At 38.0% G+C, this 18,929-nt stretch overlaps 1 protein-coding gene across 1 annotated transcript in view; it reads right to left on the reverse strand.

Annotated features, from left to right (window-relative positions):
- Positions 1-1,166: 1,166 nt before the first annotated feature.
- smad5 (SMAD family member 5) overlaps positions 1,167-18,929 on the reverse strand; it is a 64,549-nt gene continuing 46,786 nt past the window's right edge. Inside the window, exons 3-7 of the mRNA XM_060837229.1 lie at positions 18,220-18,471; positions 12,627-12,755; positions 8,654-8,875; positions 4,659-4,915; positions 1,167-3,641 (exon numbers count right to left, since the gene is read on the reverse strand). Of these exons, the coding sequence (XP_060693212.1) occupies positions 3,498-3,641; positions 4,659-4,915; positions 8,654-8,875; positions 12,627-12,755; positions 18,220-18,471 (1,004 nt within the window). The 3' untranslated portion in view covers positions 1,167-3,497. The remainder of the gene's footprint in view (positions 3,642-4,658; positions 4,916-8,653; positions 8,876-12,626; positions 12,756-18,219; positions 18,472-18,929) is intronic.

Raw genomic sequence — 18,929 nt, forward strand, 5'->3', positions numbered from 1 at the left:
ATTTAAGTGTCAAATTATATCTAGTTATAATTGTATTTTCCTTTCATTTTATTGATGTGCTCATATGACGCACATTAATCAAGCATCATGATGCTATTAAGAGAACACAATTCAGTTAACTGATCAAATTGATGTAGTCAAAAAAGAAACACCATGGTAAAACACAGATGGGACACCAAGAGGGAAGAAATGAAGAATACATCTTCAAGTGCTGCCAGGATATCATAATGGAAGCAGCGCATTAGAGAACATAAAAAAGACTCCGTTTGATTCTAAGACCAGAATCAGTGCCACGTACCTCTTTGTTTGATCACCCAACAGAAATGCAAATGTCTTTGAAGACTTACTCAATTAGCAGGATAAATTTATGCCTGAAAGCTTTCATGCTAGTACTCATGGATGGTTTTAGTGTTTCAACAGGTGTTGCTATTTTCACTGCATTACGATGTCCAGCAAAGCAATTAACAGTGATGTTCAAATTAACATTCAACAATTTGAAAACTGGAAAGGAAACAAGAGACAGAGCAGACAATCCAGAAGCTTCCAAAATCACTCTGCCCCTCCTTGACCTTCTTGAACTGCTGCAGTCCATGTGGTGAGCCTACTCTGAGTTTGCATTTTGGGCAGCCAGAACTGGACACAGTACTCCAGAAGAGTACTCCTCACCAATTTCCTGCACAACCTGAACATGATGTCCCAACAGTGGTAAACAAGAAACTGATGAATTCCTCGCCCATTTCATGTTTATATGTATGCTGAAATGGTAGCTTCTGGTGTATTCAACCACTTTAATTCTCTCTTCTTCACACATAATTCACTTGTTTTCTAAAATTAAATGCTTCCTCCACTGCCCAGTATCTATTTTCCTGACTATTTCTATTTGTTCCTGACAAAGGGCTTATGCTTGAAATATCGATTCTCCTGCTCCTCGGATGCTGCCTGACCTGCTGTGCTTTTCCAGCACCACACTCGCAACTTTGATCTCCAGCATCTGCAGTCTTCACTTTCTCCTATTTCTATTTGTGACATAAGCTGCAGACCATGTATGTTGTAGCTCCACATAAATATCACTTGTTGCAGTGCTGAATTGGTCAAGCTTAAAAAGTGTAGTTTGGTTAGTTTCCAAATAAAGTCCACTACTTCACAGAAAAGGATAAAAGGCACCATTAATAGACATCGGCTTTATTCGAGAAATTTGGCAGTACACAGAAATATCCATGCTCTGTGGACTCAAACCTTCCCATGATTCCTGTGCATAAAATAAGGAGTAAGCAATGGCAGATTCACAAATATAAAAATGCAGATGTACATGAACAACAAAGCAATTAGGACTGCCATAAAGGACCAAAACATAAAAATGAAAAAGGTTAGTAAAGAATATCAGATGGTAACAGCAAAAATCCTATTTATTTAGGATACGGTCAATCTCATTTTATTCCCTATCTTCTAACAAATTGCAAATTAGTAAACAAAGGATTGCAAGGGAAAGGAAGGCTAAGGGGACAAAACTTTCAGCATTTACTTTCCAGCTATTAATGACCATTTGTTTTCCATATTTCCATCTTTAAACAAGATGTCACCCAGACAGGGGATGAAACGTCTGCAACACAAATTCCCAGCTCGGCGAACAGAACCACAACAATGAGCACCCGAGCTACAAAATCTTCTCCCAAACTTTAAACGAGAAAAGCTAATTTTACAAGGTGAGAATGTCACATCCTCCAATTTATAATTCAACAGTATTTCACATTAATACTATTCAGCTTCTGATTCACAAATGTGGATATCCAAAACTGAGATCATCTTAAGAGATGCAAGGACATTTCCCAAATTTACCAACTCTGTACATTCTGTCCAAACGTTAGCTGTTTAGAAAACAATTTGCAATTCTTGGACATGATCTAAACAAATTTATTGAAACACAGTAAATACAAATATGACTGTTAATATTGTGTATACAAATACAATGAATGCATAACCCCATTATTCAGGATTTACTAGCTTATGCCGTGTAGTTGGGAATTTTCAATGCCATTAGTGCTGAAAATGCAAGCACAAGGAAAAAATATTTTAAAAAATAGCAAAACATGATTCATACAACTTAAAAGAGGTACTCCTGGTTTCACAAAGACCTAAGCAGAAACAAACGTTATGCTGAGTTCCTGCCTGCAGCATTCATCTGCAATGGGAAGTACTATTTGTGAAAGGAATGCCATAGCTTGCAACAACATACTTTGTTTCTTTTGCTGCTTTTTGTGAAATATATCTTCCAAATGTCAAAGCGATGAGTAGTTATAATGTAGTTTCCCTCCAGATTATTTTGACAAATTAATATATACATACCAGATTGCAATCCATTTTCCTAAACTACAGTTCATGTAAATATCAGGTACTCAGGCATTACAAACAGAAGCAACATAATTTTGGCTTATCTGGTGCAGAATGAACTCCAAATTAGGCAGATGTTCATTTGACCTACACTAATCGCAGTTTTCTCTCACATAATCTATTGCTAGGAACAGACGGGTAAGAAGCGCCTTTTTTTAAAAAGCTTTTAATGCATGCAAGTTTGAAAGCTGCCGCATCTGCACTACAGCAGAAATGCTTGCATTTATGAATAGTTATGATGCAATGAACACACACTGCTTGATAAGTCGCATTCTTAGGTCCACCAGCACTGTTCTTGCTCTAGGGATCAAATAAGTCCTACAGTAGCACACACAGATTATCAATAGCTAGAGATAGTCTCACTATGAAGCCTGTTGCCAATTAATTCTACATACTATCATACAACTTGAAGAAACTCGTGAGTATATAATACAAAACTTAAGACTTGTTCCAATACTTAATGCAATTTACATCTATAAGATGACAAATATAATGAATAGTTCAAATGTTTCAAAATCAATACTCAGAACAGGTTTCTGAGATAATGGATGTGTTAATAATGTTAAAAGTATTCTGAGCTGATAAATTTCTTGATCAGAAACTGCACTGGCTAATTTACCTGGAATTGTAAAATCTGTGGTAAGAACAGTATTAAAAAGAAAACTGTGCTGAGATGCCGATGTAACTTTGAAAAGTACATCTCATTAGCATCACCATTCTAAAACTTAAGATTCTAGTTTTACTGCCTATAATTAGCCACCTATAAATGTTCATAACAGCTCATTCAATACACATGAACGTCACGCTAAAGCAAAATGCTGGAAGCAATCAGATCAGATTGAAAGTATCACAAAGATTCTAAAGACATCCATCAATAGTTTTGTTATATTAGCAGCTACATATAAGCAGATGACAAAAACTATAAATACTACTCAATATATAATTAGTGAGTATGGTAAAGCAACCAATGATTGGTCAGAAAATTTGAAAGATTGCCATTTGAAGTATGTTTTTAAATTTTCTTTGTCCAGTAGATCTTTCACAGTGTCCAGTTTAAATAAAGTTCCCCCCCTCTGGTGTTTTCCAGAGCCTTAAATTATATTTTGCTGTTAAGATACAGAAGAGATAGGATTATGAGGAGAGCCCATCTGGGTAAGAACTTTGTCTAGCCACTGAAGTGGACCATGAAGATGAATTTCTATCCAACACGGTGTACTAGTTACATCCTGCCGGTGGTATTCTGCACCCCAACCCTGTGGAAATAGGAACAAAATCATGAAATAATCATTTAGAATGTCCAAAAAAAAATCATTCATACCACAAGGCAGAAGCTAACAATGAACATTAAGCTCAAAAATTATTAATGTGCAACATTTCAAAGCATCTTCATCTTGCAGTTTCAGGACAGGAAGAATGAAACATGGAAAGAAGCAGAGCATGCTTTCTGACATGCCTCATTATGTTTCTGTAGCATATAAGGTGAGCTTTCATGGATGGAGTAAAGAATAGAATTTCATCTGTTTACACACCCTATTAGATGCACAGGAAAGCTGGCTCAACCAAGAAAGCAAACACACTATTAATATTATCATTACTCATCACAATATATCATGTCAAATTATGGTAGGATTTCTTAAAATCCTAACTTCAACTGGGTGGTAACTGTCAAACATATTTCACACTGGACAGTTTAAATGAAGTGTTAGAGCACCAGCACGTAGGCTACGTAATGCTAACTGGAAAGAATCCAGTCATAACAACAGGTTTACATCTCTAACTATTAAGGACCTCTAAGCCATTGCCAAATTGTGGATGAATCCATTTTTAGTCTTGCACAATCCTAAAGCATAATACTCTACTGAATATGCTTCTCTTTCAAAGAAGACATTCTGCATTGACGTATTTCACAACTTGCCCCTGACCAATTTGTCTAAAATATGGTGTACATTTGATCCTAATCTGGTTCATAGAAGGTATCAAAAAACAAAACTTTCCTTGTCATGACTAGTGCTCATAATTATCTTCCTGTGAAGATTTCTGTCTCTCTGCAGGATTACACAAACTGCCCAGTTAATTTCAGGACTACATTCTTTAAGGAGCTGCACCCAAAAGCAACAGCAATATGCTTTTGCACAACTTTCCCAAACAGTAGATGTTTCTCTTCAGCACGATACAATGGATTTTTCAAACTCTTTAAACCCCATATAAGAAGCTCACTTAAAATTAAAAGTTTTCTTAATTCATAGCTTAACGTCTCAACTTCTTCTCACCTTAACAAAGCTCATACGAATGGTACACATCTTGGTAAGTTCATAGACTGCTTCAAAGCCATGATTTACAGACTGAGCAAGAAGCTGGGCAAATTCTTGGTTGTTGAATATCTTTAGGCTGCAACCACTAGGTATCTTACAGACAGTGGTTGGGTGAAAACCATGGTGATAGTTGCAATTTCGACTTTGGACAAAAATGCTGCTGTCACTAAGGCATTCAGCATAGACTTCACCTCCCACATAGTATAGGTGGACACCTATAAAAATCGTAAAGAGAGAATAAAATCAAATTGACACTGGACTCACTGATTAGCAACTTGCTGGTCATCGTTTTATTAACATTCAATATGCTTAATGAAACTAAACAAACTGTTTTGAGTTGTCGCAATACACATAATATTGAAGGAGAATCTTAGCATATTTTTCAAGCTGTTTTCACAAAGTGGAACCAGCTTCAACTACTTAGGTCATTACTGCCTTGCAAGCAAGCAACTTAGAGCAAAGCACTTATCCACTTAGCTATCTTCAAATATTTTTGGACCAAAAAGAAAAATATACATACACAATAAATCAGGAAAGCTAATGGAATGCTGGCCCCTATTTCAAGAGGTTGGGGCATTACAGTAGGGAAGTCTGACTGCAATTGCATAAGGTACTGGTGAGACCACAACTGGAGCACTAGCAGTTTTAGTTCCCTTATTTAATAGATACTATTTCATTGGAGGCAGTTCAAAGAAGGTTCACTAGAATGATCCCTGGTATGGAGGGACTGCCTTACAAGAAAAGGTTAAACAGGTTGGAACTCTAACTTATTGAAGTTTAGAAAAATGAGTGGGGATCTCATTGAGCATACTGATTCTTTTGGGGCTTAACAGGGTAAATGCCGAGCGGATGTTTTACCTCATGGGAGAGCCTAAGGCCATAGGGTACAGTCTTAGAATTGTGGGGAGCTAATTTAAGAATGAGATGAGGAAGAATTTACTCTCAGAGGGTTGCGAATCTTTGGAACTCCTTGCCACAAGCAGACGTTGGGGCAGAGGAGGGAGTGTGGTGCTTTTCATAAGGGTAAGTATTACTGCTGTACTTAGGGAGGATATTCCTGGGAATACAACCAGGGAAGTTATTTGGGTTGAACTGAGAAATAAGAAAGGGATTATCACCTTGTTGAGATTGCATTATAGACCTCCTAATAGTCAGCGAGAAATTGAGAAACAAATTTGTAAGGAAATTGCAGTGATCTCCAAGAATAATAGGGTAGTTAGGGTAGGGGATTTTAACTTTCCAAACATTACTGGGACTGCCATAGTGTTAAGGGTTTAGATGGAGAGGAATTTATTAAAAGTATACAAGAACATTTTCTGATTCAGTATGTAGATGCACCTACTCTTGGGAAATAAGGCAGAGCAGGTGACTGAGGTGTCAGTGGGGGAGCACTTTCAGGCCTGCAGCCACAATTCTGTTAGTTTTAAAATAGTGACGGAAAAGGATAGACCAGATCTAAACATTTAAGTGCTAAATTGGAGGAAGACTTATTTTGACGGTATTAGACAAGAACTTTCAAAAGCCGATATTGGGTCAGCTGTTCGCAGGTAAAGGGACGGCTGGAAAATAGGAAGCCTTCAGAAATGAGATAGCGAGACTCCAGAGACAGTATAATCCTGTCAAGGTGAAATGAAAGTCTGGTAGGTGTAGAGAATGCTGGATGACTAGAGAAATTGAGATTTTAGTTAAAAAAAAGGAAGCATATGTCAGGTAGAGATAGGAGAGATTGAGTCAACCCTTAGAAGCTTACAAAGGTAGTAGGAGTATACTTATGATGGAAATCAGGAGGGCAAAAAGGGGACCTGAGATAGCTTTGACAAATAGGACTAAGGAAAACCAAAGGGATTTTATAAATACATTAAAGGACAAAAGGACAACTAGGGAGAGAATAGGGCCTCTCGAAGATCAGCAAGGTGATCAATATTTGGAACCACAGGAGATGGGGCAGATACAAAATGAGTATTTTGAATCAGTGTTCACTGTAGAGAAGGACAGGGAGGGTATGGAATGTGGAAAATAGATGGTGACATCTTGAAAAATGCCTATATTACAGAGGTGGTGCTGGATGCCTTGAAACGCATAAAAGTGGATAAATCCCCAGGATCTGATCAGGTGTACCCTAGAATTCTGTGGGAAGCTAGGCAAGAGATTGTTGGGCCCCTTGTTGAGATATTTGCATCATCGACGATCACAGGTGAGGTGCCAGAAGACTGGAAGTTGGCTAGCGTGGTGCCACATTCAAGAAAGGTGGAAAGGAAAAGCCAGGGAACTGTACAGCCTGACATCGGTGGTGGGCAAGTTCTTGGAGGGAATCCTGAGGGACAGAATTTAAGTATTTGGAAAGGCAAGGATTGATTAGGACCAGTCGGCATGGCTTTGTGCATGGGAAATCATGTCTCACGAACTTGATTGAGTTTTTTTAAGAAATCAGAGAGGATTGATGAGGGCAGAGCGGTAGACTTGACTTCAGGAAGGCATTCGACAAGGTTCCTCATGGGAGACTGGTTAGCAAAGTTAGAAATCATGGAATACAGGGAGAACTAGCCATTAGGATGCAGAACCAGCTCGAAGGTAGAAGACAGAGGATGGAGGGTTGTTTTTCAGACTGGAGTCCTGTGACCAGTGGTGTGCCACAAAGATTTGTGTTGAATTCGCTACTTTTCATCATTTATACAAATGGTTTGGATGTGAACTCAGGATGTGTAGTTACTAAGTTTGTAGATGACACCAAAATTGGAGGTGTAGTGGACAGTGAAGGAGTTGACCTCAGACCACAATGGGATCTAGGTCAGTTGGGTAAATGGACTGAGTAGTGGCAGATGGGGTTTAATTTAGATAAATGAGAGGGGCTGCATTTTGGAAAAGCAAATCTTAGCAGGACGTTTACACTTAATGGTAAGGTCCTAGGGAGTGTTGCTGAGCAATGAGACCTGGGAGTGCAGATTCAGAGCTCCTTGAAAGTAGAGTCGCAGGTAGATGGGATAGTGAAAAAGGCGCTTGTTACACTTTCCTTTATTGGTCAGAGCACTGAGTATTGGAGTTGGGAGGTCATGTTGCAGCTGTACAGGACATTGGTTAGGCAACTTTTGGAATACTGCATGCAATTCTGGGCTCCTTCCTATCGGAAAGATGTGAAATATGAAAGGGTTTATAAACATTTTACAGGGATGTTGCCAGGGTTGGAGGATTTGAGGTATAAGGTGATGCTGCATAGGCTGGGACTGTTTTGCCTGGAACATCGGAGGCTGAGGGGTGACCTTACAGCGGTTTATAAAATCATGAGGGGCATGGATAGAATAAATAGACAAGATCTTTGCCCTGGGGTGGGAGAGTCCAGAACAAGAGGACATAGGTTTAGAGCGAGAGGGAAAAGATATAAGAGAGACCAAAGGGGCAACTTTTTCACGCAGAAGGTGAAACATGTATGGAATGTGCTGCCAGAGGAAGTGGTGGAGGCTAGTACAGTTACAACATTTAAAATGGGTATATGAATAGGAAAAGTTTACTAGGATATGGACCGGGTGCTGACAAATGGGACCAGATTAAGTTAGAATATCTGGATGACATGGACGAATTAGACTGATGGGTCGGTTTCTGTGCTGTATATCTCTATGGCTCTACGACTCTATATCTTATGGTCTTATAAAATCACTGGTTGACTTGATATACTCACGTAAACAAAGGATATGTAACAGAGTCATAGAGATGTACAGCACGAAAACAGACACTTCAGTCCAACTTGTCCATGCCGACCAGATATCCTAACCCAATCTAGTCCCACCCCATCTGCCAGCCTGTATCTCTCCAAACTCTTCCTTTTTATACGCCCATCCAGATGCCTTTTAAATGTGCTTTTAAATCTAATTCAACAAAAAGAAGTAACTCTGCTTAATGATAATAAATTATTCCAGTAATATTTTGACATAGGTAGTTTATTTACAAATTAAACGTACCTTTACCAATGTGCCGCCTAGTGTTCTCAATAGTAGAGTTGCGATTTACATTGGAAAGAAGACCAAGGCAGAAACGATTTTTGTTGTTAGATGGATCGGTGAAGCCATCCACTAAAACACTGGTGGAGGAGGCATGGAAAGCTTCTCCAACTCTATTGTTTAGCTCATAATACACAATGGAACACCAGTGCTTAGGCTCTTCATAAGCAACAGGTTGAACATCTGAAACAAAGCATGTTACAGCAGATTAATTTACTATATTTTGTATCACAAGGTATTATCTTCTTTCATGTTTCTCTAAAAGTATTGCCATGCCAGCTTGCATTTGAACTACCTATACATAGAAAAACAGAATTTTAAACTTAAGATTTTCATAACTAAAAATAAAAGATACATCATAGTTCTAAAGCAGTTTCTGGTGTATATTTTTAAAACATTTATTTTCAGAAAAGTAAAAAAGACTGCATTTAACAGCTAAAAGTTGAACAACTGCTGTTGCTCAAAATTCTCAAATTCATCACTTATAGTCTACAAAAGAATGCAAACCTCTAACTACTTTGTTAATTATCTTTATACATTGTACAGATCCTGCCTATCGTCTTTACCAAATATACTGGTTGCATCTATCCAACATCTGCTCCAAGAAATAAAGTAACACTCCATCTATCACTTTGTTTTTGTTTTGCGGATGAAGGTTTCATTCAAGTGTTTACAACTATTAAGTATAGCAAAACAACAGCATAGAAGTTACAAAAAAAAACCCACAAAACTCAAGTTAGAAAGTGAGAATATCAACCTGCTTCTTCAACAAACTGTTCTAATATTGTTGGGGTGTTCCTTTGGGACTGCTGAACATTACAGAATAGTCATTCAAAGACAGGTTGTTTTCATGTGAACTTGAAAACGCACATGACATTTAAAGGTTTAGAACTGAAAGACAGCATCTTAATTTCTTTCCAAAATATTCAATTTCTCATGTCAGATGCACCGAAAACTTTGGAAATGAGTATGCTTGACAAAAGACAGTCAAAGCGAGAAAGTAATGACACATATGAGGTGGCCCAAATTTCTGCTGCTTTCTTTTGCATCAATAGCAACTGTCAACATTGGAATTGAGGCAAATCTGCCATGAACTTCTAATTCTATTAGCTACAAAATTATTCAAAATTAGAGTCGGTCTGTGGGAATACCTCTGGTTTATGGAGAATCGCTAAAGGTTATAGCTTATACGCATAAGTTGAAGGTGAAGAATCAATAGACAATGGAATGTATTGAAAATATTCATTCGACAACAATATTATTTAATTGTTAGTTGATTGTGGACATGATTTTCATACACAATTTAACAGGATCATTTCAGCCTTTTCTTGAAGTCAAAAAGGCACAACAGCAATCTTAATCTGAAGAATAGCTATCAGTGAAATCAGCAACGTACAAATGAAGTCGCATTCAGTTCAATAAAAATTAAACCAGACTGGACTAGCCATATAAAAGCCATGGCTTCAAGGGCCATGGGAACTGAGCAGCAGATAACTAATCTCTTGACTCTGCAAAGACTACCCACTTCTATAAGGCACAAAACAGGAATGTGATGGAATACTTCCAACTAGCTTGGATGAGTGCAGTTTCAACAACACAAGAAATTTTACTCCCATCAGGACCAAGCAATGCACTCGATGGGGCATCACATCCAAAATCAACTGGGATCTTTTAATAATAGGAAATTTTGAAAGACAACAACAAAATATTCACCATCACTGCAGCCATTTCAATTAACATCCAAGCATACCATAATATCCAGGGGATTTATCAGCCTCTTACTTCAATAGTTTTTCTCATACTTTTTCCTTCACAATCTTGATTAAGTAGCTTATCAATCCTTCTTGATTTTCAAACATTTTTGGGACTGTGTGCGCATCTTCCACAGTGAAGAGTGATACAAAAATCACTGTTCAAGGCTTCAGTCATTTTTGTTTTGCATCAACAGCTCCTCAAACTCACCTGCTAACGGAAGAATGCTCTCTTCATCTAATCTTTTCCTTCTTATAAATTCATAAATTAGTCAATAAGAGCCCTGATATTTATAGCTAGCTTTCTCTCATTGTCTAATTTCTCTGTCTTATCTAGCCATTCTTTCTTGGTTTCTAGAATTCATCCAATCTTCTGACTTGCGACAAAAGTACACAATTTTGAACATGTTTAGAGAGGAATTCCCTGCCTCGCAGCTGAAGGTACAGTCACCAATATTGCAGCAATTAAAGTCAGGTCAGAGTTTTACAGGCAAATGCAATATTAACATTATTGAAATGTTGGGCATTTAGTGAGAGGCTTTAATAAGAGACAAGACCTGAAGGAAATCAGTATTATTAGGGAAATCGATGGAACTGAAAGTCATAAATTCCCAGAGTCTGTTAATCTACAATCCAGAGTACTTAAGGAAGTGGCCACAGACTTGCTGAATGCAATAGTGATCACTTTCCAAGATTTTATAGATTCTGGAACAGTTCCTACAGATTGGAAGGTAATGTAATACCTCTATTTAAAAAGGGAGGCAGAGAGAAAACTGGAATTGCAGTCCAGTCAACATGACATCAGTAGTGGAGAAAATGTTAAGAGTTCATTATAAAAGATCTAACAGAGCAGTTAGAAAACAGCAGCAGAATTAGGTAAGAGTTGGCACGGATTTATGAAAGGGAAGCATGCTTGGCAAATCCAGTCAAATTCTTAGAGGATAGAACTTGTAGAATTAATGAGGGGGAAGTCAGTGGATGTGGTTTATTTGGACTTTCAGAAAGCTTTTGATAAAGTTTCATTTAGTAGATAAAGTGCATGGGATTGGAGTAATGTATTGCAATGGACAGAAAAAGAAAGATGAGGAATAACAGGTATTTTAACGATTAGCAGTGACCAGTGGGTCAATGCTAGGACCCCAGTTATTCATCAAATATATTGATGAATGAATAAGGGAAATAATTGAGCATATAACATTTTAATATTTTTAAAGGGCTTTGACAGGGTAAATACTGGAGAGTCTAGAACTAGGGGTCACAGTTCGCCATTTTTAATTTCTGGATTGTGGAATAAAAGAAAGATACAGCTTTAAACTGTTGCAATTCCAAAAAATATTACCAGAATCGCATTGGGCATTCTATCTTCAAAGTTGCCTTGTTGAAGCAATGGGATATAATGCTAGATACCTAGTCTCTGGATATTTGCCCAGTGACAGACCTTTAATTCATTTTTCAACTAGGATATATTATGCTGAGCATTCATAAATATGTAAAATAACAAATTCTTGACTGATCCCAGTATGAGTAACCACAGATGTGTGTTGAGACAATACAGCAAAAACATCCAACCCATGAAAGCAGAAGTACCTAAAGCTTTCTTTCCCACTTCTGCATGGAAAAATAAAAGAAAATTCTGAGCAGCTCTGTCTCTCTGCAAATTACCTTAAAAGAAAAACCGGCGAAAGAACATCTTCTGAAACACTGAAAGGCTGAATCACCAGTGAATCTAGGATTAAGAATGTGTGCCCACAACCTCGTGCCCTTAACGAGTCAAAGGGAAATTGGAAGGGAACTGAAGGAAAACAAGACACTCAATTTGGGCTGGTGTCACAACTGATGTCTTGTTTTAACTCTTAGTGTCTGTTTTTATGTGTACTATAATTTTTAAAAGGGGTATATAGTTTAGGTTGTAGAATTAAAGTCAGCAAGTCATGTTACTTTTTTGCCAGGTAAAGTGGTTTGATTTTTTTTTACAGATAATGAGTTTCTTGTTAAATGATAAAAACTTAGTGTGCATGTTTTGCAATATGAATTGGACAGATCATATTGAGCAATTGAGCGAGTTAATCGAATTTTCACATTTACAATAATTTCAGGAACAGTCAGGTTTAATTTCCAGTGCACTACCCAAGAGAGTTTTGATATAGACGATAGTTTAGAAGCATTAATTGCTTCTACCTTACCTCGAGTGGATATAATGGGCAGATTGGGTATGCTGGAGGTCATCATGACATTTCCAGTATCCATAGGTTGTGTACTGTCTTGATTCATCTGCTCTTCTGGTGGCATGTAAGCAGGTGGAGGTGTATCAGCTGGAGGGAAGAGAGCATTCACAACTTAGCAGCATACTGAGGGTCAAAATAAGCTCACGAACCACCAAGTCAACATCACCAAAGCTCATAAAACATACTAATATATCAAGTCACACATATTATGACACTCCAGGTGATATTATTATGGCCACAAATGAGAGACAGAGGAGTCATGGAATTATTCCTATTCATTTTATGAATTTCACTTTTGAGTGCTAGAGTATGAATTAAAGCAGGAGAAAGTGAGGATTGGAGAGTAAAGACAGGACGGCTGCTAAGTGCTTTAGAGAATATCTCCAGGACTCATGCACGAAGCAACCCCAACCGCCCCGCGGCCGAACACTTTAACTCCCCCTCCCACTCCCCCAAGGACATGCAGGTCATGGGCTTCCTCCATTGCCAAACCCTTAGCACCTGCAGCCTGGAGGAAGAACGCCTAATCTTCCGCTTTAGGACCCTCCAACCACATGGGATCAATGTAGATTTCACCAGTTTCCTTATTTCCTCTCCTTCCATCTTATCCCAGATTCAACCATCCAATTGGTATCACCCTCTTCACTTGTCCATCTTCCTTGCCCACCTATCCGCTCCACCCTCCTCTCCGACCTATCACCATCACCCCTCACCTTCATCCACGTATTGCACTCTCAGCTAACTTACCCCTAAGCCCCACCCTCCTTAGCCCACAAGCCTCATTCTTGATGAAGGGCTCATGCCCGAAACCTCGATTCTCCTTCTCCTCAAGTGCAGTCTGACCGGCTGTGCTTTTCCAGCACCACACTCTCAACTATGAATTAAAGCAGTTATGTCACAAATGGTTAGGGCCACAGTACAGCTACTCAAACATGTAACAAAAATTACTAAGCAATTTTTAAAAAAATTCATACTTTGCAAGCAGCACCAATACTGGAGTCCAAAGGTCCTAAACAAACATTTAACTGTTAAAGCATATTACAACAGGCACATCTTCAGAAGTTGCTCCAATTAAACAATTACATCAGATTTTGCTGCTCTCCCTGGAATACAGGCTGTGCACACTGATAAGCACATTTCTAATGATGCACCAAGTTGATTGACAGCAATGCTGCTAAATAGGTATGATGTGGAGGTGCCAAAGCTGGACTGGGGTGGACAGAGTTAAAAATCACAATGCCAGGTTATAGTCCAACAGGTTTATTTGAGAGTACGGGTACACAATTCTTTATCCAAAATTCTGAAATCCGAAAAGCTCCAAAATTGTTTGGTGGAGTGAGGAGTGTCATTTTTGCATGCAAACAGATGACCAACTCCACACCCACTCGAACCACGTTTCTCAGATGTGATGTGGCAGTGTGGCCCAGTGCTGACAGGCATCAATTGTGTCTCAGTGCTCGTACTATTATACAGTCTGCTGTTCGATAATTTTTTTTTATTTCACTGTGAAAATGTCATTTATTCCAAAATCCGAAAAACAACTGGACCCAAAGATTTCAGAAAAAGGATTGTGTACCTGTACTAGCTTTCGGACCGCTGCTCCTTCATCAGGGATCTGTGCTACAAATTCTGTGTCTTCTGATCCTGCTCCACAGACAACTGAAGGAGTAGCACCCTGAAAGCTAGTACTTCCAAATAAACCTGTTGGGCTATAACCTGGTGTTGTGAGATTTTTAATGTTAAATAAAGATGCAATTCCCTCCAACCAAAACAAATTGTAAAAAGTCACGTTTAACAGGTGAACAATTGCAAGTTTTTCATTTTCACCACAACATTCTAATGAACATACATGTAGACATCATTAACTTTCTCAAAAATAGATTTCCAAATAGAAAGGCATATCAAAAGATGCAGTTACATATTAATGTATGCTTAGTTAGAGGAGAAAGTGAGGTCTGCAGATGCTGGAGATCAGAGCTGAAAATGTGTTGCTGGAAAAGCGCAGCAGGTCAGGCGGCATCCAAGGAACAGGAGATTCGACGTTTCGGGCATAAGCCCTTCAGCAAGGTTATAGGACCAGGAGTAGGCCTTTCAGCCCACTCCTCAATTTGTTAAGATCTGAATTTGATTATGGTCTCAACTCTACTTCCCTGCCTGCCCTCCATAATATTAGATTCCCATGTCTGTTAGGCATAACCCACTCTCCTATACAGATCCTGTTTGTTGAGAATCAGTCCTAAAACCTCAGAAATGTAAAGCCTTATTTTCTAAACAAATTTCCAGCAATGTCTTTCTTTGCTTAGACGTCCTATTTCTATTTCTACTATCAGGTACTACTGGGAATTATCCTGAAATTTGACTTCAAAGTCTTGCTTCTTAATCTCTAACTTCCTAAACTCTGTTTTCAGGACCATATCACTTTTTCTACCTATATTATTGGTACCAATGTGAATGTCAACACCCAAAACAATGTTCTGCAGCCACTTAATGGCATCCTTGATCCTGAATCCAGGAGATAACATACCATTCTGCACTATCTACATCTCCTTTTTAGCATTATTCCATCAATGGTAGCTGTGCTAACAGTAGTCTAGGATTTATGCTTTGGAATTTTGTCCCTATTTCATAGTCTCCTTACGTGATATATCTCCTCTGAGTCACTCTTCAAAATCTATCAAAGATTCCATCACACAGCCATCATCTTCTCAAATGCACTTTTGGAGCACTTCAGACAGTTTTATTATGTTAAAAGGTGTTATTTAAAAGCAAGTCAGGAAACATTAATAGAAAACTATTAGGGATTTCAAATCTGAATGATTAAAGACTCCAGATTCAACCTTGGAACTCTTTACACTAGCATTATTTGCATCTATCTGCATACTGGTGAACAAGAAAGTAATTTCAATTGCGGTCTGCAAATAATCTATTCCAAACAATCCAAATACTAGCATTTAGAGATACTGCAAAATTCCAAGATCAATTATTCCACCCGATAATCAGTCAATATAGGATCTTTAATACTCGAGGAACGAAGGACTGCAGTGATTGGAAGAGAGCTCCAAAATATAGAGAAGTGATCATTCCCAACTTCTTTCAGTTTCACTATTTCACAATCGATGGGGAAATTCTCTCGTGTTTACTTGTATGCGGCTGTTCATGCAAATACTTTCATCTTTGAATACTCTGCATTGCTGTATGTGTTGGATTGGTGATTGACAGTTCAAAACTAAAGACAGTCTTGCTGACAAACATTATTTGGTGAAGGAAAGAAAGAATTGTAAAATGTAGTCTTGTTGAAAAACATATACATTTTTTTGTGCATTACTAGCACAAGATATGGCCCAAATCACAAACTAAACTTGATCATTGTGGTTATACACCATTAAAATGGAGGAGGGCAATGCAGACTTAAAGTTGCCTGATTTTTAATAGAATACAAATCTCACATAAATTTTCTTAATTCTCCAAACATTACACATCGTTTGCATACCTTAGTTAAGCTTCTTTTAAGTGGTTCTGCAATCCATGGGATTTTGAATGCACAAAGCAATATCAAAGAAAAAACATCTTGCCAGAAGTGCTCAGCAGATAACTCTGCTTACCCACCTTTATGGAACGGGGGCACCACTGGCTGGTCATCCTGAATTGTCCAGAGGGAATTTAAGAGTTAATCATGTTGCTGTAGGTCTAGGGTCATATGTAGGGCAAACTGGATAGGAATGGCATATTCCTTCCCTCAAGGATATAGTGAACCAGATTTGTTTTCTTGACAATCGACAATAGTTACATGGTCATTATTGAACACTTATTTCCAGATTATCAAGTTCAAATTATACTATCTGCATCGTGGGATTCAAAACCAGATCTCCAGACCATTGCCTGGTCTCTGAATTAATATTCTAGTGATAAAACCACTAGGCTGTCATCCACAATATAGCAAAGGCACTAGCATCGACTGGATTGCTTGTGAACTTGCTCAGACACATTCTTTTTACAAATGGAATAATTTCAACTTGATCAATTATCATCCTAACAGCCTACTTTCTATCATCGGATAGTCATGGACTAGTGTTACGTAGGGTACTTAAAACAGACGAGAAAACAGATTTCCAGAAGCAAAGTGCAAGTAACTGTCCCTAATTTAAAGGTGGCATTCAACAGTATGGTACTAGGAACCAGAGTAAAATTAGTGTTGGTGCAATCAGGGAAAGCCTCTCCACTGGCTGCAGTCATACCTAGCACAAACCAAGATAATTGTGACAGCTGATGAAATATCTCCCAGGTGCTTACTGTACTTGTTCCTTAGGGCAACATTCCTGACTCAAATGTTCAGCTGTTCGGTAAAATGTTTTTTTCTCAAACATGAACACAAACAGGCTGATCGAGTGCTGAGTATTCAGCTTCATTCATAATTGCCCAGAAAATGAAGCAGTTACATGCCCAGTTGATACCCGGACAACACTAAGCTTGGACTGACATCCATGAAGAAATTATGGCCTTCAGCTGGAGAAAGCTAACCAATTATCCAATATTCAATGCCATTACAACCTCAAGTCCCCATCAACAATACTTGGGGGCAATACTGACGACACACAGTGACGCAACCACATTAAATACCTTGGTAATTTGCAAAAGTCAAAAGCTGGGCATTCTGCAGTAAACAGGGCATTTTGCAATTCATCCAATTCTCTTCACCAATCAATAGTTAAATTGTTGCAGCACCTACAAAATTGTTCTGCAAGATTTTTTGGTACTGTACCACAACATAGAAAGTAATTAAATTGTACTCTTAAAAAATATTATCTGGTAAGAACAGTGATGTTTTAAACCAAAGCATGGAAACCTGAAATAAAAAAAACCAGGAAGTGAGCCAACAAAAAAAAATCAAAATGCAGTCTAAGAAAGAAAACTAACAGATCAGCAAAGCTAATTTGCAAACTGGCAAAATTGTATTAAAAAGATTGCTTTGATTGAACACTTTAAAAACAGGTCATTGGGAATGCAGAACATATGCTCTTAGTTGAGAAAAATTAATGTTGTTGCAAGTTGGAGCTTTACAGGATGCATCACAACCTCTCACAGACATTACATCAATTTACAAGCATGCTAAAACTTGCATTTGTATAGTATCATTAAACACAAAAAGCATCCTAAATTCCTTCAGGTGATGCAAAAATGCACTTTCCCGAAAACCAAACTAAGCTATTAATTCCTATGATGCCTGAAGATGAGAAACATCCCTCAAAATAGTTCCTACCTTATACAAAAGCATTTGCAACTCAACAGAAATGCTATGCACCGCTCCGTTTATGAAAAGCTTATTTGATATGGCTTAAAAAATTTAAAATAACCCGATATAAGTTAACATAGTACCTATAACTCCGTTTACTTTTGATCCTTTCAATAAACAAATGTGCAACTTTGATTGTACATTAAAATGCGTCTAATTTGAAATAAGTTTTACTGTGAAGAAACAAACAATGCTTCACATTAACATCAAGGATTTTTCTGATATTAACATTTCTAAAACAGAAATTAAAAAGGTCCTTACCTGGCAGCTGGAAAGGACTGCTTGGTCCAGAACTGGCTGGTGAACTAGGGTAGGTGCTGCTTGCAGGAGATGGAGGGTACGGGCTATTCGGTGAAATAGGAAATGGATTACTATTTGGTTGTTGGAAGGAATCTGGAAATGTGGCATTGTGCGGCATATGCGGTTCATTATGACTCAAATTCCTGAACTGGACCAGAAGGCTATGCTGTGGGTTGAATTCACTGTGTCTTGGAACCAAAACTGGAGGCAGAACTGGAATAAAAAGATAAACATGTCAAATATTAAGTGCTCTATTGTATAAATTTCATTACAGACTGAAAATACCCTCATCAGATTATTTTGTTGATTTAAATGAAAAATGTATTAAGACTTTCATAAATGCAAAATACACAGGCATTTGATTTTCTGTATAATTTTCAAGTTGATACATAAAAAATTAGGAGCATTTAAATCAAAATAAATTTGGTGGGGAACAAGTTATGGTACAGATGCAATTTCACGGTGCTCATCAGCACAAACAATTGCTCACTTCTTGTGTTATATCACTTCTTTCCTGTTAAAAATCACACAACACCAGGTTATAGTCCAACAGGTTTAATTGGAAGCACACTAGCTTTCGGAGCTACGCTCCTTCATCAGGTGATTATGGAGGGCTCGATCACAAGACAGAATTTATAGCAAAAATTTGCAGTGTGATGTAACTGAAATTA

The sequence above is a fragment of the Hemiscyllium ocellatum genome, chromosome 16 (assembly GCF_020745735.1).
Source record: "Hemiscyllium ocellatum isolate sHemOce1 chromosome 16, sHemOce1.pat.X.cur, whole genome shotgun sequence".
Taxonomy (NCBI): Eukaryota; Metazoa; Chordata; class Chondrichthyes; order Orectolobiformes; family Hemiscylliidae; genus Hemiscyllium; species Hemiscyllium ocellatum.